Source organism: Hipposideros armiger, unplaced genomic scaffold (genome assembly GCF_001890085.2).
Source record: "Hipposideros armiger isolate ML-2016 unplaced genomic scaffold, ASM189008v1 scaffold_46, whole genome shotgun sequence".
In the NCBI taxonomy this organism is placed as follows: domain Eukaryota; kingdom Metazoa; phylum Chordata; class Mammalia; order Chiroptera; family Hipposideridae; genus Hipposideros; species Hipposideros armiger.
Window position 1 is genome coordinate 338,711 of NW_017731396.1, and position 26,781 is coordinate 365,491.

General features: G+C 51.9%; 1 protein-coding gene across 8 annotated transcripts in view; it reads right to left on the reverse strand.

The window, feature by feature from the left end:
- Window positions 1–10,852: 10,852 nt before the first annotated feature.
- Window positions 10,853–26,781, reverse strand: part of KAZN (kazrin, periplakin interacting protein) — a 1,129,979-nt gene continuing 1,114,050 nt past the window's right edge. For all 8 annotated transcript variants that reach the window (XM_019639772.1, XM_019639766.1, XM_019639765.1 and 5 more), the window contains 5 exons: window positions 24,708–24,939; window positions 22,811–22,912; window positions 22,083–22,249; window positions 13,864–13,975; window positions 10,853–12,241 (listed from right to left, as the gene is read on the reverse strand). In XM_019639772.1, coding sequence (XP_019495317.1) covers window positions 12,077–12,241; window positions 13,864–13,975; window positions 22,083–22,249; window positions 22,811–22,912; window positions 24,708–24,939 — 778 coding nt within the window. In that variant the 3' untranslated portion in view covers window positions 10,853–12,076. The remainder of the gene's footprint in view (window positions 12,242–13,863; window positions 13,976–22,082; window positions 22,250–22,810; window positions 22,913–24,707; window positions 24,940–26,781) is intronic.

Consider the following 26,781-nt stretch of genomic DNA (forward strand, 5'->3'; position numbering starts at 1 on the left):
GCTTTGGGGATTTCTTCTTTAAGCAGTGATAGTAGAGCCCTCTCTCTGATAGGATTAAGAAGGGTGAGACCCAAATCTTAGCTCCAGTCCTGGCTATGACCCCATAAAGCTGTGTGACCTTGGGCAAGTCACATCTCCTCTCCGGGCCTCCATGTCCTCATCTAGGATGTGAGCTCCTGCGCCCAGACAACCCCACTGTCCATGAGAAAGAGTGCGGCCCCAATAGCCAGCTCCCGGGTCCCTGAGCTGCCCATTTAAGAATCAAGGAGGATCCCAGGGCGCTTTGCTGCTTCCACTGGTTAGGATAGTCTTCCTGTCTTGGGCAATTCTGGAAGATTCCTGAGAAGCATCCAGTTGGGCACCTGTAGCGGCTCCCTGACAAGGTCACTTCTCTGGCTAAGGAGGTTGAGGAAGTGAGGGTGCCACTGGAGAGGAGCCGGCGTCACAGGCTGTGCTGAAGACAGGTGAAGAGGGTCCGGAGGAAGGGTCATTGGCAGGGCTGCCCCCGGGCCCCTCTCTGGACGTGGGGACGCTGGACCCATTTTAGAAGCTGCCTGCGGCACTGGGGCACCACTTTGAGGTCATGGGCATTAGAAAGAATACGGGTCTGGAGTCAGGCAGAACCAAGCTCAACGCTGGCTTTTCCTCTTACCCCACAAGGTGAAACTTGCCTGTTTTTCAACCTCACGGGGCCTCATCTGTAACATGGAGGCCGTTTCACCGCCCCATTGGGGCTGAGCCGAGGACCAAGTGTGACTCGCCTCGACCTGCCGGGCTGCCTGTGTATTAGTTTCCTCGAGCTGCTGTAACAAAAACCACGGACTTGGCAGCTTAAACAACACGATTTTACAGTTCTGGAGGGAAGAAGCCTGACATGGCTCTCACGGGCTACAGTCAAGGTGTTGGCAGGGCCGAGTCCCTTCAGGAGGCTCCGGGGGAGAATCCGTTCTCTGGCCTTTTCCAGCTTCTAGAGGTGCCCACACGCCTCGGCTCGTGGCCCCTTCTTCTATCTTCAAAGCCAGGACTGATGGTTGAGCCTTTTTTCTCACATCATTCTGACCTTCTCACATCTCCCTCTGCTGCCTCTTCTCGCACTTGTAAGGACCTCTGTGGTTGCTTCGGGCCCACCTGGACGAGCCTAAAATAGGATCATCTCCCTGCTTAAGGTCCGCTGATTAGAGACCTTAATTCCCCTTTGCCAGGTAAGGTAACATAGTCCCAGGTTCTGGGGATGAGGATGTCTTTGAGCGGCCGTTAATCAGCCCATCAGTATCTTACACATCTGTCTTCATTTTCCCCAGGGTCCCCCCCCACACACACACACCTGGTTGCCTGGTTGTCCCTGTGGTGTCCTGGCACCCAGAGAGAGAAGCTCTCCTTGGCATGCCCAGGGGCCAGGAAGAAGACTGATTTATTCTGTAGGAACAGGAGGATGAGGCAGGAGGCTAGACAAGGTGAAGTTCATGGCTATTCTTTAGGCTGCCCCTGAGGTCCTCTCTCCCTGGGAACAATGGCCCTTAAAGGTACCCTGCTGCTGCTCTCCAGCGGTCTTGCCTTCCGGCAGGTGCCCTGCTCCTGGGGGTCACCTGTTTGGAACCTCTCAGAGGGAGGGAAACAGCTGGAACCTCATGTTGGAGTTGCATCAACAGAGGAAGGCCTCGCGGTTGGCATCAGCTTCATTCCTCAGCTCGCTTCCCACTGGGCAGCCCGTCACTCCCCAGCCTGTGCCAGGCTCAGGATCCAGGCCCCCCGGCTGGGAGGGAATCTCTGCGGGTCAACAGGTATTCCCGTTTGTCCTGAGGCCAGCTTCCAAATTTTGCCTGTTCCACTGAAGATGTGTTTCTTGCCTTCTGTGGGGAAAATAGACACAAGACATTTTTCTATCAAGAGCTACCCTTTTGGACTGCAGGGAGTGGGCAGAGATCGTAAGGGGCCCTGCCACCTGAAGCTGGACCTCTTGGGCCCGATTTCTGGGTGGTCTGGGCTGGGGCTATGAGGGACGTGGCATCTCGCCATCTAGTGGTCAATGGTAGAACTGCAAGCTGTAATGTCCCAGGAAGGGTGGGTGTCCCCTGGAGTTGGTTATCCAAGGATGGTGGTCCCAAGTCCTGGCTATGCCACAGAACCACTCAAGGAGGGTTTGAAAAATACATGTGCTCACGCCCCACTCCACACCTACTGCACCCAGAAACCCCGAATACTGAAAACTTCGCATCTTAGCTTTAGAATGTAGGTCCCTAGGCCTTGCCTCCAAACCCTCAATTACTAGGTCGGCGATGAGATCTGAGAATCTGAATTCTTAATAAAAAATGAAAACCTCTCCAGTAACTCCCATGGGCACCTTGACTTGAACAGCCACTGACTCAGCTGCTCACAAGATAAATGAGCCAACTGTGGAACGCAGATGTTTTAGAAAGCTGATAGTTAGCGGGGAAGGTATAATAGTTATTTCTTGGTTCGAGTCCTACTTTTATGACTACCAATTGTGTGACCTTGGGCCCATGTCTAAACTTCTTCCTGCTCCTGTAAAGTGGAGATAAGAGTGCCTGTCTGTTGGGGCTGTTTTGAGGACTCAGCGAGATCATGTGTAAAACACTTAGCACAGGGCCTGGCCCTTAGGCAGCGGGTCCTCTACTCACAGTCCCTCTGCTCAGATCTGTTGGGAGCACTGTGTGTGATTTCAGTGACATCTTTATAAGGGGAATGTCCAGAGGAGGAGGGGGTGGAAGGGGGACAAGAGACCATGAGGAAGGGCCAAGGGACCTAGAGAAGGTTTGAGGTGCAAACCTTTGGGGTTTGGGGGAAGAGAGGCTTGTGTGCTGCTTAAAAATACTAGGTCAGGTGCTGCTGTGCAAGAGAGAATGAGGAGCCAGAGGCAGTCCGTGGGAGCAACACCTTGGAACCACTGGAGCTGGGAAGGGTGCAGTCATGACAGCAAGAGGCCTTCGGGCAGATGCTGAATGAGAACCCTGTGCCAGAGAGCAGCGGTTCCTAACATGGCACTTACACCCTCACGGAGTGTGGCCTGACCGTGGGGGATACACAGACAAGCACTCGCTGCAATAGGTATTTATGTATTTGTGTGCACACCTGGCACACACTCATATATGTACATATACTTTGTAAATACAGGTACATGCGTGTATGCATGTTGACATATTGGAAAAAATAAAGCCAGCATCTCAGGGTTATGGTTTCACGGAAGTGAGTAGCACTGTCAGGCCTGAGCAAAACTTAAAAAACATATAGATTAAGTGTTATGGACTAAATGTTCGTTTCTCCCCCTCCCTCGCCCCACCCACGTTCATATGTTGAAACCTAGCCCTGTATGTGAGGGTGTTAGGAGGTGGGGCCTTTGGGAGGTGATTAAGTCATGAGGGTGCAGCCCTTATGAATGGGATTAGCGCCCTTATAAAAGAGATCCCTGAGAGGTCCCTCGCCCCTTCTACCGTGCGAGGACACAGCGAGGAGAGGACCATCTGTAACCCAGAAGAAGGGTCTCATCAGAAGCTGTGCTGACACTTCGATCCTGCACTTCCGGCCTCCAGCACTGTGAGAAATACATTTCTATTTTTTATAAGCTCTCCCCTCCACCCAGTTTAGGGTACTTTATTAGAGCAGCCGGAACAGACTAAGACACGAAGTCAGTAATTACAGAGCGGTTTTCTGGATATGGCCGAAATAGTCAGGGTGGCCTTGGGGAACCTGGCCTCGGGGGAGCTTTCTACTTGGATTTGGAGACTGAACTTGGTGACCCTGCAGGTTGCTTCCCCTCTAATGTAGACTGATCCCCACAACCCCACATTCTCATGTAACCGACAGGGTGCCTCGGTGAAAGGGGTTGTCATCTTTAGCGAGCCAATCCGAGGCTGCCAATGACCTTGCCACTGGAGTTCACTGGGTTGAGTGGCCATGAAGCCACGGCCACAGGTGGTTCCCGAGAGGATAGGCACCAACGGACCTGCCCTTTGCCCCCTTGCCCACCTAACACGCATTTCCTGAGGTCTGTTCCCCTTGCCTGGTTTGTTTAGTTTCCTCAGAGCACCTGATTTCATGTAATACGTGTCTTTTTTGTCCATTATTTGAAGCCACAGACACTGTGGGATCCACAGCTGCCCCTCAGACGGTGCTGCATGCCATCTGCCTCTGTGGGGCTCCTGGCAGGACCCCGCTCCTGCTGTCCTTGGGGTCAGTGCCATCAAGGTGATGTTGGCTCCATCCTCAGCTCTAGACTGGCCTCTGCTGTGAGCTCGAGCTGAGCGGTCCCAGAGAAGAACATGGCCTGGACACAGTGGCAGTGAAACACCGGAATGAGGGGTGACATTCCTCAGGGTGACAAATGATGGCATGGCGGCGAGGAGACACAGGGCGGCCTCTTCCCCACAAATGCAGTTTGGCCTCTGACTTTGTGACATCACAGGCTCAAGGGAGAGGCAACTCGAGCTAGGAAGATTGGGTCAATTAAAAAAAATAATTTGGAATTATTTCATCCTGCCACGTTGTTCTGTGTAGGGCAGGTGCTGTGCTTGAAATGCAGGAGGAGGTTGCGTGTGTGCATGTATGTGCATGTACATGCACAGGTATGTGGTATGTAGAAGCCAGGAGAAAGGACAGGAATCACCTTGGGCTTTAGCCTGGTGGGCCGTGGATAGCTTAACTGGGGCTTTTTTAGGGTCAAGTGACTGAAACCCAATTCAAGTTGACTTAATCAAGTGGTGAGGGGAGTGTGTGAGAGTGTTATGGGATGAACTGTACCCTTCACAATTCATATGTTGAAGCTCTAACCCCCAAGGGCCTCAGAATGTGACTGTATTTGGGGATAGGGTCTTAAAGGGGGTGATTAAGTTAACGTGAGGTCATCAAGGTGGACCCTGACCCAATATGACCTGTCCTTATAAGAAGAGGAGACTAGGACACAGACACACAGAGGGAAGGCCATAGGGGGACGTAGGGAGAAGATGGCCATCTACCCGCTAAGGAGAGAGGCCTCAGAAGAAACTAACCCTGATGACCCGTTGACCTAGGACTTCTGCCCTCCAGAACTATGACAAATTAAATTTCTGCTGTTTGAGCCATCCTGCCCTTTGTTATGACAGCCCCAGCAAACTAGCCCAGGGAAGGACTGTGGGGGAGGTGCGAGTTAGGGTGTCACTTAAACAAGCCTCAGGAAGCAGGGGTGAAGCGGCCTCAGGGACAGTTGGATCCAGAGGACGTGCCAAGCCTCCCTGACCCCTTTCCCCTTCTTGTTCTGTGGGTCTGCGTTGGCCCCATTCTCTCCTTGTGGGAGGGGCAGCAGCCGGCAGCTCTGGGCACATCTTGTAGCTCAAGATCCAAACGGAAAGTGAGAGCTAACCTACCTCTCGCCATTCTGAACCGTCTAGATCAGCAGTTCTCAACCTTCCTAATGCCGCGACCCCTTAATACAGTTCCTCATGTTGTGGTGACCCCCAACCATAAAATTATTTTCGTTGCTANTTACTTGGCTCATATGGTCTTTTAAAAAATCAGTTGGGCAATATTTGAAATAGGCATTTTCACCTAAGAATCTAGACATCCGGAGCAGATCATGCTGGGCACACATCCCAGTGGGGCAGCAATTCTGCTGGACCCCACTGGGTAGAGGCTGCCCCTTTAGAGCCCCCTTGTGGGTTCGCCACAGTCCCCGCCATTCCCTATTGTACACCCAGCTTGGATCCACACTCACAAAATCTGCCTGGCCCACTCTGCCTGAGTTGGCAGCTCTCACTCTCTCCTACTTCTGTGTCACATTTGGGTCCCTGGGGACCATTTTCCTCCTGCTTCTTGCTGGGGTGCAGAAACCCATCTGCCTAGATAAATCAAACGGCCATTCGGTCCAGGGTCTTGCTGCTCTCCCCTGCGCCACACAGGGAAAGGGCACAATGGGGCTCGGTTTCCCTTGCCCCCCTTCAGACTCCCTCCTCCTCCTGATCTGGGAACCTTTATTTTGTCTTATGAGACAGGAAGCCTTGCAGACCCAGCATCTGTATCCCTGTCCCCACGCCCACCCCCAATCTGCGGTATTGTCTATGCACAACCATCCTTACTGTTTCCTTAGGTTTCCTAGGCTTTCAAAATTCAAAAGCCGGGACTGTTTGATTCTCTTTCTCGCTGTGTCATCCCTTCCTGGAGACATATGATAGACAATATAGCGGCCTGAATTTTGAGGGTGGAGATGCTCTTTCTACATGCCAGGTGCTGTGCTAAGCTCTTTATCTGATTTCAACCTCAAATTGGAAATGAGGCTGAGAGAGGAGGTGTTCGTCCAAAGCCAACAGCTAGTGTGGGGCAGAGCTGGGGCTTGGACTCAGGGCCTATCTTCTTAGCCACTCCGTTCCCATAAAGGTAGGGCTTCATTTCATCGCCACCTTTTCTGCTTCCTGCACTCCCAGGTCCCTGCCGGTCTGCCAGGGCAGGCGCCAGTCAGAATCCTTACCTGGGTGAAAGTGAAAGGCCATTGGTCGAACTGTTCCTAAGGCCCACCTTTTCCCCAGCTGATTGGCAGAGTGGCTGTGACTGACAGGTTGTTGATTATTGACACAGTGGAATCTTTTGACCCTCTTCACCCCACTTTAATCGCAGCATGAGAGTCCAGACAGCCAGCGCATGTGGACTCCCTGGAGAGAAGAGCAGGGATAAAAATGGGACGATGAAACAAGAGATTGAGTCAGAATTGGCAAATCCAGTTAAAGAAAGGGTAAATGCTGGCTCCTGTCAATTTGCAAATCAGCAGCCAGCCTTTTAAGCTAGACAAAGCCATTTCTCCGAACATCCAATTATTATGCAGANTTCTTTCTTTCTTTCTTTCTTTCTTTCTTTCTCTCTCTCTCTCTCTCTCTCTCTCTCTCTCTCTCTCTCTCTCTCTTTCTTTCTTTCTTTCTTAATAAAATGGGGGTGATGGAGGTGTGGTGTGGGATTAGCTAGTACAAGCACTCACTCAACCAGACCATTCTCGTCCCTAAATTATTACCTTGTTTTAAGTTAGGAGCTCAAGGGGCTGTCTTGCCTCTTTAAACCTATAATTTATAGAGTAATTTTCTGCCAGGTGGAGGAGGTGGGTCCAACTTCCACTAATGCCACACTCAGCCATGAGGAGGAAGTCCTTCCACCTGGGAACACCTGGCTTCAGGAGTTTTTGACTGTAAAGAGCTGGGTGTGACGGCCAGCCTCAGGCCAGGGAGTGCGAGCCCAGACTCTGCAGAGAGCCACCTGCTCAGGCTAAGATCCCGGCTCCCACTCAGTAGTTCAGGATCCTGGGAATCTATGTAACCGCTCTGTGCCTCAGTTTTCCCACCTGTCAGATGAGAAAAACAATGACCACCTGAAGGAGTTGCTGGGGGATTAAATGGGCAAAAACATGTACAGCTGTGAATCTCACCATGAGTTTGCCTCCCCAGGGGACATTTGGCAATGTCTGGAGAGATTTGCAGCTGTCATGACTCGGGGGTGGGGGAGGGGTGATAATGGCGTCTAAGGAGTAGAGGTCAAGGATGCTGTTGAACGTCCTACAATGCACAGGACAACCCCCCACCCCGACCCAAACTTGTCCAGAATGTCGACAGCGCTGAGGTTGAGAAACCCTGCTGTAAGGGGCGGGGCAGTGTCCAGTCTATATTAGCTGTTATTAGACCTGACCTCTGGGTCAGGTGTCCCTGAATTCTCAGTTCTGTTTCTGGCCCTTCCGACAGCTGCTGGGTACATGGACTTAAGTTTCTTTCCCTCTCTGAATATCAGGGGGCTTTTCTCCCTGAGGTCCGGCTGCCCTACCCCACCTGCTAGGGAGAGGAAGCGTCTATTAGGAAAGGGTCACATTAAAGGATCCCACGCTGTCCTCTAAGAGCCTCAGGGCACTCTGCTCTCTCGCCAGTGCAAGCGTGGTCCCCTCAGTCTGTGTGGCCCAATGCTGACCCCACTCCTGGTGGGCCAGCGACCCTAAACAAGCCAATGAGGTTTCACCCTGAGACTTGGCTGGGGCTACAGGGAGAGGCCCTGTCCTGGGCAGGGGTTATTGAACTGGGAGATGGTGTGTGTCTGGTGGTCATTCTGCCAACAGCTGGGGACAACCTGTCTGGGAGTGAAGCTGATACCGAGGAAATCTGAACCGAGAGATAAAGGAAAATGAAGATACTGAAAATATCATTTGACACTGAATCCAGCCTTGTCCAAAACCAGTTGTAGTCCTGGACTGCTCTTTACATAAGCCAATAAATCCTTTCTATTTTTAAACCAGTTTTGAGTTGGGTTTCTGTCACTGGCTAATACAGATATATCCCACCTATTCTGTTCTAGGATCTTTCTTGGTTTTTATTTCCAGATGGAAAAGATTCCCTAGCAGGACAGAGCACACCTGAACTCCATTTTGAGAGATGCTACCTGGTAAGGTAAGTCCTAGGCTTGAAGGTGAGGGTGAGGGTGGGATCACCAACATTGCAGGGGGTGGGTGGTAGGGGGGAGCGTCGCGCCTCCTATTTGGAGGCAGATGATGGCGTTTGAGTCTCTGCCTGGTGGTTTCTTAGCTTTGTAGAGCTGGGCAGGCCCCTCAGCCTTTCCAGCTCAGTTTCTCCATCTACGAAATGGATCGATCATCTCCCTTCTCAAAGAAGCTGCTGGGAAAATGAAACGAGACCACTCATAGAAAAAGGCCACCTTGTCAATAAAGCGCTGTGCAGTAGGATTTATTGTTACAGTGTTAAAATTCACTCTTGGGAAGACATTCGGGGCCATGACCAGCGGCTAAAGGTCAGGGACATCATCTTCTCTCAAGGACAAGTCGTTTCCTTTGCAGCCACAACCCCCACCGGTGTTGGAGGGCTCAGGAAATTCCTCTCACCAGCCAACCATGGGCAATAACGTTAGATTCAGAACTTATCTCCCACGGGGTGTGTTTTCCTCGCCACTCAACTGCCAGGAGCCTGTGGGAGCCTCGAAGGGCAGCGCAGAAGCTATGGTGTCTAGAACGTGCAGGTTTTGATGGGCAGGGGAGAGCTGGACTTGGAGCAGCTGGGGTTCTGGGTGTCCCTGCAGTGAACCCTGAAGTCACATCTTGCCAAAAATCATCCCATGCTGCCAGAGCCTCAAGATTTGGAGTCACTGTTCTGAGTCCCCTCCATGCTCGCTGTGCTGTATCTTCAACTTCATTTGGTCTCATTCTCATGTGACTTCTCTCGGCCTTCTGTGGCCTGGGGTCCTGTGACTGCAATGCTAACAGATGGACTTCTGGGAGAAAAGCTCTGCTCAGCAAAGGACAAAGGGGTCTTTCACAGGCGTCTGGGGTCAGAAGGCTGAGTCTGCCAAGCTTCTGATATCTTTGGCCCCCAGCTTTTGGGAGGACCATGGAATGCCTCTGCCTACCTTGGTTCTCCCTGACCTCTGGTACCAACTACCCCTTTTCAAGGGGCCAGCACTCTTGGGCACAGCCAACAACCCCTTTCAGAGAAGCACATTGTATTGTGCCCAGGTCCAGGTGCCACATCACCCTTTAAGGTCCAAGACCATGATTCAGGCTGTTTGGACAAGATGTGGCAGGTCAGTGTTTTGTTGGTCAGGTGGCCGCTCTGCCAGTTTGGTCAATCAGCCACCAGACTCTCTCTGCCAGGTCTTTCTGCAGCCCCTGCTCTTGTCTACCTGCAAAGCAGGGCAAAGCCTACCTGACCTGACCCCCTGTGTGGAGGTTGTTATCAGTCAACCTGTCCTCATGTTGAAAAACCAGCTCCAAATTCTCGCCTACCTGCCAGGGACACAAGCATCAGGGAGGAGAGAATGTGAGGTTAGGGCATCGTTGGAACCAACAGGTGCATCCGGGGGTGCCCACCTTGCTCTCGGCCTCTGGCCTGATGCTGCAAAGTTTTGGGTAATGCCACCCCTGCCAGTGACCCCCAACTATCTGCTTGCCCATCTTGTCCCCAGTGAGATTGGGTCACGGAACAACGCGAGCTTCGTTTCTGACAACTCAGGTGAATGCTGGTTTCAAATAATTAGATCCACATTCAGGTATCCCATGCCATTCTCACTTGCCCTGCGGGATTAACTGCCTCCTGGAGAGGCAGACCCTGGGGTCCTGGGTCACCCAGCCTGGATGCTGGCTCGGGAGTGGCCCATGGCTCCAGGCCTCCAGGGGATTTTACTCTCTCTCTGGGCTGCAGGCGCTGCAGCTTCAGAACCCATGTAGGGCTGAATGTCATAGAGATACTGGGGTTTGGAGCCTCAGCCAAGCCAAGGCGGATACCAGAGTCTCACCCCTCACCCCTAGAATCAGAGATGTGTCCCTAGGAGGCCAAGCATTCAGACGAAAGGGGGTCGTCCACACATCCACCCACTAGGCATTTGGTTCCTCGGGGTAAGAAAGGCTGTGCTTATATTGAAGTTAGAACACCATGGTCTCGGCATCGGGAAGGAATTCTCAAGTTCCTCGTGAGCGGAGGAAGCAACTTGTTGGGTTGACAAACATGTGCTTTTGAGGCTGACACCTGCTACGAGTCTCAGAAATTCAAACCTCTCCTTGACTCTCCGTGCAAATGGCTTCGATGGAAGTCGAGCCCAGCGGCTCCGAACGACTGGCTGTGATGGCCGAAGTGTCAGTAGAGCCCCAGTGCGTTTTGTTCTTCCTGCATCACCACTCAGCGTTGAGATCAATGAACTGAAGCCAGAACACCTGAATCGAGCTGGTTTTCAAAGGCTGTGCATGTGGGATCTCTCATTCTCATTTTTTTGGTCAAGCCCTATTGGGGGCTCTAGAGAATCTCAGCATTCAACAGTCCTTGTCCTCCATTTGCTCCAATCATAACAGTTGGAGAGAACCAGTTCAATGTCAGTTCTGTGCTGTAAATGAGAAAAATAGCCCCCCCCCGCCCACCCCATAACTTCCCATCTGTCTCCTGAGAGGTTACAAAGTGTGTTACAGACATTAGCAAGTGTTAATCTTCAAAACGTCCCTGGGAGGGAACCAGAAGTATTGTAGATGAAGACATTGAGGCACAGAGAGGTGAGGCCACTGGGAAGAAGCCACACAGCAGAACAGTGGCAGGGTCAAGCAAAGGGCTGGGGGTTCTCGCCACCCTCTGAACGACTCTGCTCTGTGAGGTTCATCTCAGTTAGGACATTGGTGAGCACACCTGTTTTAGGTGACAGAGACATCACAACAAAGGTTTGTTGGGTTAACAATGAGAAGCGTTTTCCTGTCCCTAATCCCAGGTCCATTGCCACATTTGGTACAGTTGTCACAGACCTAACTCAGTCATCTCTGATCCTGTCGTCATGCTAGACTTTATCCTGATGACAGAATATCTACACTTCCTGGGAGTGTCACTGCTAACCCCCTCTGGCAGGGACCATTCACCTGCCCCCACCCCATGCAGCCTTCCCTGGGAGGAAGGGGCAAAGCGCTCTGTGACACGCCCACCTCTATGTGACGCATGGCTTTTAGGGTAGAGGAAATGACCTCTCCATTTTGCATTCTCCTGAGAGAGATTCAGGGACCCAAAGCAGAACCCAAATTCTCAGTCATGGGGACAAGGGTGCTGGAGCCGAGACCGCGCTCCGGCTGACATCTCAGCAAGAGGCAGCACTTCCTGCCACCCCACGGGCAGAAAGGGTCCACTAGTCAACTGGTCAGCCTCAGGCTTTGCCTGCTCTGAGCACTGTCGCTACTGGACTTTGCGTGTCTGGTTGGAGTCCCACCTGCTCCTCCTGGGAGGGTGTTTTGGGGACTCACGGGCCTCTCTCCTCCTTGCCAGCTCAGTTCAAGTCTCCGGGGCCACTTGGACTGCTCGACGACTGACAGTCACTCTGAGGTGGAGCCTGGATTACAGAGGGGTGGGATCACAGAAGGATTACTGTGACAATTTCTCGGGGCCAGTCTCCTTCCGCTGGGCAGAAAGTCCACAGCTGGCGCCCCCTCGCCCCTTGTGCCCCCATTCTGAAATGGCAGCAGTCTACTGGGATTTTTTCCTGCAGTGGAGGAGCCTCCTCAGCCCGAGGTCACTATGTACAGTGGTGATGGCATCTGGCTACTCTTCCTCCGTATGTGTCTCCATGTTGCGTCTGGCAGAGCATCGGTTCCTTACACGTTGGTGACCTCCAGGCCATTGTAGCCTTCCAGACGGCACTGCTCTGGCCTGCCCTGGGGGTCATCGTCTCCACAGTCTTCGTTTTGAAGAGAGCCGTAGTCATCATGGAAATCGGGGTCTTTGCTGCTAAAACCCCTTCCGATCTTCCCCAGGGGCAGCTGAAAAGAGAGGAATGAGACAAAGGACAGGAAGAAGAGAAAAAGGAATTGAATGTTTTGGGGCCTGGGGAATATTGGGTCTCCAGTTCTAATTGCTGTGTGACTATGAGGAACTTATCTAACCTCTCTGTGCTGTTCCTGTTAGTAACAATACTCCACTGCTCAGGGAGACTTTTTCGAGCTCAGAGGATTTTCGTGAGCGAACATTAAGGGAGATCTTTGAGTTCCCAATTGAAAGGAACCAGTTGGTTACTAAGGGTGAGGACGAATACAGTCTTTCTGATTATCCATAGATCTCCCGCCAGTGGGTGGAGACTTGAGAACAGGTATCACAGAGGAAAGATGAGACTGTCTGAGCATGGCCACAAGGTCTGGCTGCATTTCCAAGTCAAGGAGAAATATTCTAGCACCGCCTGGTGTGGCAGAAAGAGTGTGGGTTTCGGAGACTCACAAACCGGTGTTCGAATCCCTGCCCTACCAGTTCCCAGCTGTGTGACTTTGGAAAGGTCACCTGCCCTCTCTGAGCCTCAGTTTTCCCAGCTACAACATGGAAAGAGTAATTCCTACCTCCCAGAGTTGTAGTAGAAATCCCATCTGCAAAGCCCACAGCAAGGTGCAGGCAGGCCTATCGCATGTCATACACAGTAGGCCCTCAGTTAATACAGATCCCTTATTTCAAACATGTCTCTATTACAGTAGTCATGATGGTGCTTTGTAATTATTTATTTCTTTATTCCCAGCTCAGTGTTTCTCAACCTTTTTTTTCATATTGCCCCACCCCCAAAAGGAGCCTTTTAGACATTTTCCCATAACCACACTCCCACCATGAAATTGTCGTATCACGGTGCTTCTGTTTATGTACCGTATGATGTATATCTGTGATTTACATGTAAAAACAGTAAGGTTTTTTTGCCCTCGCCCTGGATCAATCTTCCCCACTCTGGGGGTATGATCCTTAGTAAAAATGCATGCTCTAGATGGAGAGCACTGAGGGTGGCAATCTATTCGTGTTTACACTCCCATGCTGAGGATGCCGCCTGGGGCACTGTTAGTACTCCCAAATTGTTTGCCGAATGAGTGGAAGCATTTTTGGGTTATCCCTTCTGCCATTTGTGTCCACACACTTCCACTGAGGAATCTGTGTCAATCTGAGCTGGGTGATCGGCCCCAAACTGCATGCGTTTTCTTACACTAGAGGCTCGTCTGCTGCTGTTGGTCAGGTCACTGGAGTCCAAAATCTAGGTCAGAGTTTGGGGTGCATCAGAACCCTCTGGGAAGCTTGGCTGCATGAGGGTTCCCCCTCACTCCAGATGCCCCTTGCTCCAGGAGGCACAGGTGGGTCCCAGAATCTGCATGTTAAGCAACCACCCAGGTGACTCTGATGCAGGCAGGTGACACCTGCCCTTTGAGTTGCTCCTCTAAGCCTCGTGCTGGGGGGCTAGTGGCTTCAGCGTCATGCAGGCAGCTTCCAGGGCCTCTCTTCTAGCTGCACCTGTGACCTAGCCCAGCAGCCCCCCTCCACAGGCCAACACAGGAGGTAGGAAAGGGCAAAGTGGGTCTAGACGACAAAAAGAACTTTCCTGGGCTGCAGGACTCCCAGGTGAATGCGTCGAGTGACTTACCCGGCCAGCCTTGTACTTGACACCACTGCTGTCGTCCTTCCCCACCCGGGTGATGCTGGAGGCTCTCCCGGGGGGTGTCCCAAAACGCTCAGCCTCCCGGATGCCCGTGGAGCTGGGAAGAGACCCATTTCAAGTCAGCAGGGAGGGCCCAGTCAGCTACTGCCACCCAGAGACATGCACACTCACACACTCAACACTGGCCAGGTGTGACAATGACCATAACTGCGGCAGTTTACTGAGTACCTCCTAGGTGCCACCATGTGCTAAGCACTTCATAAATGCAGTCCTTTCAATGTGCCTAGAGGTTGGGGCTGCCGTTCCTGAACCACAGATGAGGAAAAGGGGGCACAGAGAGATGAAGCAATTTGCCCGGGATGACACAGCTGGAAGTGGCAAAGCCACGATCTGAGCCAGGTCTCTGAGACACCAAAGTCTTGCTCCGAATCCTCTAGTGTACTGCCAACCTTACTAGGAAAGAGAAGGTGATGGGTGAATCCTCTCATTTTAGCGAATTAAGTATGACTGGAGAAGCATCAGGAATCCCCCTCTCCCCCGCCATTTGAAAACTGTGTTCCCCACTGATTTATTGCCTGAAGTTACCCCCATCACTCCCTTCTTTGTGTAAAAGCATCGACAGCCTCGGCTAGAATAGGATTTGGCTGTGGGCAAAATCCAGCCAGCTGACTGGTTTTGTAAATAAAGTTTTATTGAACCCAGCCACAGCCATTTCTCTGTGTGTTGTTTAAGGCTGCTTTCTTGCTATTATGACAACGTAGTATACTTTTGACACAGACGACATGGCTCCCAAGTGCTAACATATTTACTATCTGGCCTTTCGTAGAAAAAGTTTGCCAGTGCCCATGTTAGAATGTCAGTGCCACAGCGTATGTATGGAGTAGAGAATTGGGGCAAAAATCCTGGTCCAGAGCCAGGAGTTCTGAACTTAGTCCTCCCCCTGCACCCCCTCCCCAATGCCCCATCCCCCATCCTCTTTCTCTCTTAGATTTTGGGCAAACCACTGTCTCCCTTGGTTTCTTGGCTTGCAGGGTTGGCCCAGCTCTGGCAGAGAGCCTTCTGCACCTCCTCTGTCAACATCATCAAACCCAAGGTACTTATGTCTTTCTAGGGGCTTTAACGGGATTGCAATCCTGGCTGTACTAGTCACTGGCTGCGTGACCTTGAGCAAGTCACTTCCTTTCTCAAAAGCTTGGTTTCTATATCTGCAAAATGGGGGTCATAATAGAGTCAACCTCACAAAGTTATTGAGAGGGTTAGTTAAAAAGTGCTCGGGAGCACAGCTGGCATCCAGTAAATGACTATAATAATAATAATTCATGTTATCATTTAAAGCATATGACGAAGGAATTGGTTCTGGCTGACAGGTGGCCAGGAGTTGGCTTTGGAGTCGGCTTGGGCCAGCATGGAGGTGACCTCATTAAGAGACATGAGCCGTCTAACATCTTGTAATCTGCCTCAGAGAAGGTCTGCTTCTTCCGGGGCAAATTTTGCTGAAAAAATTCAAGGGAGGAGAGGGGTGGCCTGCAGGAGACCCCACTGGCTGACTGGCAAATCAAGCTAAGTTCTCAGATCCATGGGTGCTGGGGGCTTCCATGACAGGAAGGTGGCGTTCTGTGGGTCTTTAAATAAGGTCCTCATTCACAACTGCCCTCTCTCCTCCACCCAGAGATGGAATTTCCTGGGTCTCGTGGGAAGCAGTCCTAATTGCATGACCATCAAAACCCTCATGGTCGTTTGCTGTGCATGAAATCCCCCTGAGTCACGGACACGAGCAGGCAAATGAACTTGGGAGGGCCCCAGGGCCCTTCCCTTATTTTCATCAAAGAAGAGATGGAAGTCCAGAGAGGGTGTGTGCCTCATCCAAGGTCACACAGGATGCAGAGTGGCAGGGATGGAACTTGAATGTGGGTCTCTAGGATCAAGAGCTAGTCCAGGGGTCGGCAAACTTTTGAGATGGAAGAGCCAATCCTGCCCCTCACAGCAATTTAAAAATTATCCGAGAGCCATAGAACAAATGAAATCACCATGATGTGAATAATATCCTTTAAAAAGTTTATAAAGGAAACTATGATAGTTTTATTTTCATTTTCAATTTTACTTCAGAGCCACATGTACGAAAAAGAGCCGCACGTGGCTCGCGAGCCGCAGTTTGCCGACCCCTGATCTAGACCACGATTTTCCCACCGTGGGGGACAGTGTAGGTCTGTGGGCTCCACGTCAGTGGCCTGGCCCAACCCCTTCGCGGTTCTGTCACCGGGGCTGTGTGCTCTATAAGGGTGGTGGGGGACGGGGCTAACAACAACATTGCTTTCATAAGGTCATTGTGGGAATTAAATGATATGATACATACAAAAGGGCAAGAGGGGACAGCCTGAATAATTTATACCATGAATAATTACTATATCTCACTGTGACCAGCAGAGGTGGTGAGGGGCGCAGACCTAGCCTGAGTCCCCCCTGCTCAGCCATCCCCGAGCTGTACCCTCGTGCCAGCTGCCTATCTTGCTGGGCCTGAGATTCCTGAGAAGGAGCAGTGAGTAGCCCCGTTTCAGGTTGAGGGAACCGAGGGCACGTTTCCTGCTAAAAATCAGACAGATGATGGTGGAAGCGCCAGAATGCAGCCTGCAAGGCCCAGCCGTGGTCCCCCATTGCCCAGGACCACGACTCCAGCCACCAAGCTGCCCTGGTGCCTGGGCTCTGAGCTCACAGTTCAGTGATTGTTTGGGGTGAGGGGGACAGAATATTGTAAAGCATCACCCTCTTGTAGGTGCCTGAACAACTCAATGTGTCCCTTCCCCCCTGCTCAGGTGACCTGCTGTGCGGCCCTAGAATATCCCCTTTGCCCATTGCTTGGATCTCTTGGACCCAGGCTTGGGAAGCCCTCCAGCCAAGGAGGTGGGACGCAAGACAACGCCTCTTATTCTGTGTGATTGAGAATCAAGTCTGTGTGAGTCCATAATGGAATTGCATTTCTCCACTGAAATGCTAATGAGAAAGCTGGAGCAAATTGACAGACAGGGAAGCCCCGTGTAACCACCTCAAGAGAAAATTGCTTCACCGAGATACTTCCGTGAAGTCCGGGGACATGACCTCTCAGTTATGGTGGGGCGTCTATGTGTCGGGCACACCACATGCCATCTGACTCACTGAGTTTTTGTGACAAAGCTGTGAGGTAGGGATGAGTCACATTTCCGTGTTACAGATGAGGAAACTGAGGTTCGGAGAGGTGAGATCACTTGCCCGTGTTCAACACAGCTGGAGCCAAGATTTGATCCCACATTCTACCCATTTCCCTGGGGAGGGCGCAAAGGGGGCACTGGTGGTGGGTTTGGAATAATAATCACTAATATTTCTGTTACTGGGTGCCTGGGTTCCTTTGCCAATTGCTTTACTCATTATTTCACCTCATCTTTTAATCAGCCCTTTGGTTGGTAGATACTGATAAATTCCCATTTGTGCAGATGAGGAAAGTAGAGCTCAGAGAGGTTAAGTAGTATATCCAAGGTCACACAGCCAGGAATTGGTGCTGCTGGGATTTGAACCTGGGTTGTCTGGCTGTGGACTGTGCCAGGAGGAATTCTGGCTGGGACATACGGTTTTGCTTTTATGTCTGCTGAGCCAGTTCTTGTCTGGATGGGGAGTCAAAGCCTTTCTTAAATGAGCAGAGCCCCTCAGAGACCCATTTAAAAAGGGGAAACAGAGGCAGCCTCAAGCTGAAACAGGCCCTGACGGTTCAGGGGGCAAGGCTGGCCCCTCAAGGAAAGGCTGTGGCTCTGAGGATTGTGGGCCAGTCCTGTTTCTGTTCCCTGTGAGGCTGGCTCACCTTCTCTCATGTTCACTCTGCTCATCAGCCCTCCTCCAGGATGGGTAGCCCGAAGAAAAAATCAATTAAGAAGCATGTCCGTCATTCCTGGGTGCCCTAGGGCCTCTTGGAGAATTGGCTGTTCCCACCAGTACTAGGCCACGTTTAGGAGAGAGAGAGATGTCTTCCCCCGCTTGCAGTTGGGCCTGGGAGTTTACACCCTGGCATGGTGGCTCAAAAGTCCCCTTGGAAGGACCCAGGGGGACCCGGCCATGGCTTTGCACCAGTTCCTCCATTGTTCTGACCACTCTTCCTGCCCTTTAAGGAAGCAGCAATGTGTGGTGGTTTGAATCTCAGCTCCACAGTTTATTAGCTTATGACTCCAGGCCAGGTGTGTACCTCAGTTTCCTCATCTGTAAAATGGGCTCATAGTACCTGCCTAGAGCGGTGGCTATGAAATGCTCGCCCTGAGCCTGGTCTGTGGCAGAGCTCAGAAAATGGTTATGGTAGGTTGATGACCCCACCTGTAGCCGCCTCTGGAGGATGGACGAGAAGGAGATGCCAGGTGACTCTTTCATTCTTGGAAACAAAATGGGGCACTTTGGGGCTAGGGGTCATGAGGCCACAGGAAGAGGAGGAGTATTAATGAGCGCAATGCGAAGTTTGTCTGATGCCTCCGAGGTCTACAAGAGAACCCTTCTCAGGCCTCGTATTCAAACAGAATCTAAATGAATGAAAGTGGAGACTGCCCTGCCGGTGGCTTTGTGTTAGGGACAAGGTGTATTGTCCTCCAGGCAAATGCTGGGGACCCTCACGCATTTCCATCGAGACTTTTCTTTTGGCTCCTCTGATGCCCCGGTGAATGCCTTTGGAACACCGCTGCTACTCCCTGCATCCTTTTTGTCCACTGGTTTATTTCTCTGGGTCCTTAATGCGCAGTCCTATGATTGACACAGAGTTGGTGCTGGGCGGGGTTTACAGGGAGAAGCAGGAAGTCTGTGCCTATCAAAGCAGATACTATGCAGCAATGTCAGGAGCCGTTCCTCCTGGGTCCCTTTGGTCATGTGCCTTGTCATGGTGATGGGAGCAGGCTGGAGAAGGTGATGTCATACTGACATCTATAAACTCGTGGTGAATGTGCCTCCCCCGGAGTCAGCTGGGGTGCTGATATCCCCTGGCTCCCTGGTCATGGGCTATAATACATGGTGACCCTCATCCCCCAAGATTCTCTGAGCTGACCACATCCTGCGCCCCTCATTAAGTGACCACAGGGCCTTACGGATCACATCTACTGGGGAGTGGAACCAGGTACTCATCAGCCCCCCTTGAAACTTCCTAGCTTGTAGAAGTTCATTGGAGCTCTTGCAGGTAGATGCCAGCGCTTCCATTGACTGCTGTCTAGTCATAGCCCCTCTCTGAAGCCTCAGTTTTCTTATCCATAAAATGGGACAACGATCTCTTCTCACTCGACTTCCCTCCTAGGGATGAGGATCAAATGAAATAAGGGATGTGACAGCAATGTTTTGGTGATAACGTATGGAATAAATACGAAGGGTTGCTGTCACCACCATCACCGTGGTCCACCCAGCCTGGGATTCAGTCTAGGATAGAGTCCTGGGTTATTTCCTGATCTCTATTTAATAGTTAGGGATGTTTCTCAAGTTGAATCTTTTCACTTAATCAGAACATTCTGAAAGAACTCACCCCGAAGAGCCAGCGCGCCCCGTACCCCCCGGGAAGGCTGAAGTCAGCAACAGAGAAGGAGACAGAGAGGGCAATGGACAGGAGGGCTTCACTGCTTGGGCCACTGCAGAGGTGTCCTGGGGCAAAGCCCAAAGGTCTAGGTTAACATACACCCATCAGACCTTTCCAAGCATCTCACCACATGCCTAGGGGTCACCGTCTCCTCAGGTGTTTGGCTCAGCTGGGGACTCTCGCACCCAAAGTCCTTTGAAACTCATGGAGTTCTGTCCTCCTCTACCTGACCAATCTGTTCCCCTGGCCTGTGGCAGGGTCTCAGCAAAGGGCTCCCAAATTCCACGTGGAAGACCTTGACTCATGACACGTGGACAGACATGTGTAAGAAAACAGCAGCGTGGAAAGATGTGATAACAGGGTTAGGGCCCAGGATTGGGGCCCAGGGCTGGCCTACCTCTCAGTTCCCTGGGTGACCAGCCTCAGATTCCTCTTATGTAAAAAGAGGCAAAGGATGGAGTCCATTTCCCTCTTCCCTATCCTGATATCAGGAGGAGGACTTCATCTAATTTTTGAAAGAGTCCCTGACCTCCCAACAACATAAGAACTCACCCACGTTTGCCCCACCAGGACCTTCTCCGGTGCTCACACACGAATCCTAGACAGTCCTTAGCACACCTGCCACCTCATGGGTGGTCGAGGTGTAATCAGACACAGAAACGCCTGCTAATGTTTAGCTAGTGCCGCCCCTCCAGGGCTTAGAATACTTTCAGCCTCTTACAAATCACGTGGTTCCAGAAGGGAGGTCAAGGAGGATGGACAATTCTGAGGAGAAAAGCCTTTTCCTGCCCCTGTTCATTCATGGCTTGTGGAAAAGGGTTCTTGTCAAAATTTGGTCTCTATAAGAACCACCTCAAAATGCTAAAAATGTAGATTCCTGGTGTCTGCCAGCAGATACTGGTCCTGTACGTCTGAGTTGGGGCAAGGGGGTCTTGCTTTTTCGAGTCCCAATGAGTCTGCTGTAGTGTCTGTGGACCTCACTTTGAGAAACACTTGGGTATCAGCCTGCCAATGGGGAAGGGCAGCCCAGGGCACCTGGACCCTGCTACAGATGCATGATTTTCTCCCAAGCCTCGGTTTCTCTGCCTGTGTAACATGAGGTGTGGCCCCGCTGCTTCCAGAAGCTTCCTGCGATTTGGGGGTTCAGCACTCAGGCCTGACTCAGGGAGCTTTAGTTTCAAATCTGGGCTCTGTCAACAGGATGGATAAACATTTAGCTAGATTGACCAAGAAATCAGGAATGAAGACTCAAATTACTAAAACCAGAAATGAAAGAGGGGACGTTGCTACCAACTTTACAGAAATAAGAGAGATTATAAGGGAATGATTGTATGATCAATCGTTTGCCAACCAATTAGCTAACCTAGATGAAATGGAAAAATTTCTAGAAAGATATAAAGTACTGAAACTGACTCAAGAAGGAATAGAAAATCTGACTAGACCTATAAGGAGTAAAAAGATTGAATTAATAATAATAATAATAATAATAATAATAATAATAATAATAGTAAAACTTCCCAGGGCCAGATGGTTTCATTGGTAAATTCTACCAAATGTTTAAAGAGTGATGAACACCAATCCTTCACAAACCCTTCCAAAATAACAGAAGAGGAGGGAACACTTTCCAACTCACTCTATGAAGCCAGTATTACTCTGATACCAAACCAGACGAAAACATCACAGAAAGACTACAGACCAATACCCCTTATAAATATAGATGCAAATATCCTCAATAAAATACCAGCAAATCAAATTCACAACATATAAAAGGACTGTACACCATGAATAAGCGGAATGCAAGGTTGGTTTGACATATGAAAATCAATCAACGTAATAGAGCATAATATTGGGCTGTCGGAAAAGTCATGATACATTTTTGCAACGAAAAACATAGAAAAAATACGTCATGACTTTTCCCACAACCTAATAGAATAATGGACGAATCTGGACTCTGCCACTTGTTAGCTGTGTCACCCTGGGCGAATACCTTAGCCCCTCTGAACAAGTTTCTCCATCTAGAGAGGAGGGTTACTGATTTCTTGGCATTGTCATGAGGATCAAATTGCTGCACATAGCAAGTGCTCAATAAAGGGTTATCTAATCCTAACTGCCATCATGTTAAGAGGAGAATCCACTGGGAGGGGCCTAGTTTATCGGTGCAGGTGTTTATTCTCTGGTCACTTTTCAGATGAGGAGACCGGGGTAGGTGGGCTGACATGCTCTGTTCACCTGGACCATAATCACCATCAATATGCCCATTCCTGTCTCCAAGCCTTTGTCCCTACAGTTATCCCTGCCTGGGATGGCCCCTCAACCTCTTAGGCCAGTGCAAATCCTCCCAGGCTCAAATGCCACTCTCACGTGGCCTTTCCTATGCACTCGCCGTTCAACCTCCCTTCTCTAAATGCCCATGGTTGGTATTGGGGACTTAACCACTTTATCCTTGTCTGCTCCTCGACTTCTTTCTAGTAAATGATGTTTGAGAAAGCACTTTGCTTCTCTGAGCCTCAGTTTCCTGATCTGCAGGAGGAGGCCACCTTGCTGCAAGGGAGAAGTGGGGTCTAGGAAGTGACGGGGCCAGGATGGGAAGTCGGGACCATCTGCTTCCAAAGCCCATGAGTTGTAGACAGCAGCCCACACTCACTTTGCCGGGTGGAAGATGGCGCTCATCTCCTCTGCCAGGTGTCTCCGGAGGATGTGCTTCCCGCTGGGGATGCCCAGGGCGGTGGCCATGGCCTCGGCGTTGAACGTGGGTTCCAGTACCAGCACGGCGCCATGGACGCCGCTGTTGATCAGGTTGTCCGCATACTCCTGAGAGCAAGGCACGAGGCTGGTTAGGCTGAGGGGTCACCCTGCTGGCTGAGAGGGCTGCCCTACTGACCTGAGGGGTAGCCCTGCCGGCCCGTGAGGGCCCCAGCTCAAGTGGGGTATACCCCCAACAGCAAGGGCTTGACCCTGTGGGGACAAGTTAACTTAATAGTGAGGGGGAACCCCACCCTCATTCTTTTAGGGCCATGAGGGCAGCGACCAAGACAACTTTGTCAGTGACATATCTTCAGACCTTGGCAGACAGCCCATAGATACTTGTTGAATGAGAAGACAGACCTGGTTTCGACTGCCCACTTGCTTCAGAGAATGAGGGTGGCTCAACCTCCCTCACCCTTACTCTGAGAAAAACATCATTTTTGGGGGTCCTCTTGTGGGGCAGGGGTGAGTAGTTCCCTCCTCTTGAGTGATGGGGGGCAGGTTATTCTTGCCAGCCTGGGCAGCAATGCTCAAACTCACACAAAAATGGATGTTGGTTTGCACACACATGTGCGTGAGATTTGCCTCTGCCTGAGAGTCACCCCCGCACGCGCCATCACCCCTCACCTTCAGGTCAATATCTCGAACCCACTTGAGAACCCGCTGGTTGGTCCAGACCACGGGGTCTATGTTCTGCGTCTCACATCGGGCCCGCCGCTCCTGGAGGGCCTAGTGGGGAGGGAGAGGGTGGTCAGCTGGGGGGGGGGGCGAGGGGGCTTGCTGAGGTCACAGGGAGCACAAGGGTCCATGGTGCTGGCAGGGACCTCAGCATGCTGGTGTGAGGAGGAGTCTGGCCATCTATGGCTGCTCTAGCCACATCCATCGGTCGATCCGTGGCTCAGTCTTTAATTCTGGGAAACAGGGAGACGCCCCCTCCTGGGGGTGGAGGGAGCCTGGAGGCAGAGATGCTGTGTCAGGTGGGGTGGGGCTGGGTGAGACTCACAGCAGCTGCCTCGCTGGTATATCCCAGCCCTTCTCTCACCTGGCACGGAGTGGGTGCTCGATGCTTATTTGCTAAGGGACACCTGACAACGAGGCCCTTCTACGTGGGTCCAAGTCTCCTTGGGGTCCACACAGCCTCTGGACCAGTGACTGTCACCCTGATACAAACCCTCACCCACGGTGACCTGCACAGGCGTCAGCCTGGCACCCTTTCACAAGCCTCCTTGGGGGACTGGCTCAACGACAAAGGGCTCCTGTGTGGACAGACCCTTCTCCAGGTCCCCTGGCCCGCGGGTTCCTCCAGCATCCCCTGACCAGCCCCTAACCTGCCCTGCCCGTGTCCACACTTCACTACCATGACCTTTCTGCCATCTCGCTCCTTCCCCAGACTGGGGCTCCCAGGGGCCAGGGCCTGTGTCCTCCTCGCTTCCTGTGCCCAGGGCCCTGCAGTGGGTGTTTGAGAAGGGCATGCAGAGTTGGTCAGCCTCCTCTTCTGTCGCCTCGTCCCGGCCCTGTGCTCTGACAGACACGCTCTGAGAAAAGCAAAGCATCTGGACTCAGCCCCGCAGGACCCAGCAGCTCAGGGCCGTTCCCTCGGGGAATAGCTGGGGAGATGTGCCAATAGGCCCCGGGGGAGCTGAAGTAGATGCCTTAGGCTCTCTCGCTCGGCAGAGTGCAGAATCAAGGGGGCACTCAGAATCCAAAGTCTAACATGCCCCACAGTCCCCAGCTTACTTATCTGGCACCCTGATTACTCCCCCACCTCAAACCCAACACCGGAACCACACAAGGCTCTCAGTTCTTCTGCTGCCACAGACCTGTCCTCTGAGCCTTTGCCTGTGCTGTTCCCTCTGCTGGGTTGCATTCCTCCTGCTTTCTACTGATCGGTCCTTAGACTTCCTCCTTCAGGGCTCAGTTGAGCTGTCACTATCTCTAGGAAGCCTTCCTTGATCCCCCTGAAAGCTTTTCCTCTGGGTTTTCATAAAACCCTGGGCTTCCTTCGTTTGGACACTTTTCCATGGTTTTGTGGACGCCAGCTTCTTTGTGGTTCTTCCTAACAAGGAGTGAGTTTTTAGAGAATGAGGGTTCCCCGTTTTCCCTGAATTGAGCACAGGGTATGGCCCATGCCCAATAAGCAATTACTGAGAGAAAGGAGGGAGAGAGAAAGAAATGGATGCATGGATGGATGGATGGATTCATGGATGGATGGATGGATGAGTGAGTGGATGCATTGATGGGTGGATGAATGGATAGGTGGATGGATGGATTCATGGATGGACAGATGGATGGATGGATGGATGGATGGATAGGTAGATGGATGGATTCATGGATGGATTCATGGATGGATAGATGGATAGATGGATGGATGATGGATGATGGATGATGGATACATGCATGGATGGATGGACAAATGCATGGATAGATGGATGGATGGACAGATGGGCAGATGGTTGGGTGGACAGACAACAGATGCCAGGGGGAAAGCAGGGCTGTGGAAGATGCCCCCCCCCCCGGTTCTCACCTCCCTGCTGAAGTTCACTTGGTACAGCAGCTCGATCCCCAGCAGGATGCTGACCTGGTGGAACTTCTTGGACACATTCAGGTGTTTCTCCAGGTCCCGCTTCATCAGGGAGTTCAGCATCCGCCCATCGACCAGGTGGCTTTGGAAGGCCTGGGAGTACTGGGACAGGCCGATGTCGTTCAGCCAGGCTTTGGCCACCCAGTGATGGTCCAGGTCGGCAGCTTTGGACAGGCTGGTGAGGAGAGGCAGAGACACAGAAAGCGATGGGTGGGGAAAGGTAGGAGAAACAGGGGTCAGGCAGGAATGGGGCAGAGATGAGCAGAGATGAAGAGAAAAAGGGAAAACAACAGGGCAGGGGGGCCAAGGAGACCACAGAGATAGGAACAGGATGGAGCAGAGAGAGAGAAAGGAAGAGACAGAGCAGAGATGGGGGAGGGGCAGATAAACAGGGGAAGAGGGAGAGAGAGAGACCACATTCAGACACACCGAGAGTGAAAAGGGACAGTGACAGAGCAGTAGGGGCATATGCAGCAGGAAGCAGCACCTCTAGCGACCCTCTGCACCCCTCAGCCTGCCCCAGGGCCTCTACAGAACCCCTGAGCCCCACAAAGCCTTGTCTTGGCCTGTCTCTCCTTGGACTTCACCCAGAGTCACACAGTTGCACGTCTTGGAATCAGAATTAAAATCTACATTTTGTTTATGCCAAGTCCTCTCTCCTCACTGCCCATCTCAGATTTCTCTGTATCCCACACAGAGCTTATCCAGCCACACACATAGAAGGTGCACAATGAATACTTCTCAAATGGATGGAAGAGTGGATGCATCTGGCAAGGCTGGTCCCATCAACTGTCATTCCCTTGCTCGCCACACGGTGGCAGCCTCGCAGAAGGAATGAGGACAGCATCTCCCACCCGCGGGGACTTTGAGACATAACCAGAGGTGCTGCCAGGAAGGGGAGCAACGTTGTCTAAGTGGCAGCCGTGGGGCACCAGGGGGATCATGATATGAAAGGGAAATGATGGGCTTACAGAGTGAGGCCGTCCTCCTTCCCAGGCCTGGGATCAGGGCCAGCATCCTTCCCTTCTCCCCAGGTAGAAGGGCCACCCCCGTACCCCTTCCCAGCTGGGGCCCGTGGAGACTGTGAGAAGGGTGAGAGGCTGGTCCCTGTGCACCATCTCTGGGGGCCACCCTACCAGCCACCCAAGGTGGAGACCTGGGTGGGATTCTCCGCTCCACCTAACTCAGCTGGTTCCTGTTACTCTCCACTGCTCCCCCCCGGGGGCCACTGTCTCGCCCTTGGACTTCGCCCTCTGTCTGCCTGCATCCGTGCCATTTCCAGTTTCTTCTCCAGGACAGAGCTGGCGGATCACGCCACCCTCCTGCTGCTGGTTCTAAACGGTTCTTCCTTGTCCTTTCTTCATTCCAAGAATATGTATTGAGCAAGTACTGAGCGCCATGCTTGGGGTAGATGCTGCCAAGGAAGGAGCACATCTTCCCTCATATCCCCTTCCCTTATTTCTCCATCTTCCTGCTCTCCATCTTTGGGGGACATCCATTCCCAGCGCTCTGGATTATGTCTGTGAATGAAGACTCCTCAATTCACATCTCTCCTCTCTCGCCTCTTCTGAGTCCCAGATTCTAACTCACTGCCCTCGTGACATCTCCTGGCTGCCACAGGCGTCTCACATTTAATGGGCTCCAAATGAAACGCCCCATCGCCTCTCCCAGCAATCCCCCACCTCCATCATTCAGCTCCTGTCCTCACTGGCCCTGCCTCTTCCCTTCCATACCCTGCCCGTCTATCAGTCAGCATTCAAGCCACGGCCACCTCTGGCATAGATTTCTGCACCTGCCTCCTGAGTGCCTCACCCCACCCGCCCCCGTTGCCCATTCTAAGGCGCTTTCCCCATGGCTGCAAGATGGCTTTTTAAAAACATCAGTTAGGTCATGTCACTCCCCTGCTTAAACCCTCTCGTGGAGGAAATGTAAGTGCATATGACTAAGTGAGAGAAGCCAATCTGAAAAGGCTACATACTGTATGATTCCAAGTATGTGACACCCTGGAAAGGCCAAA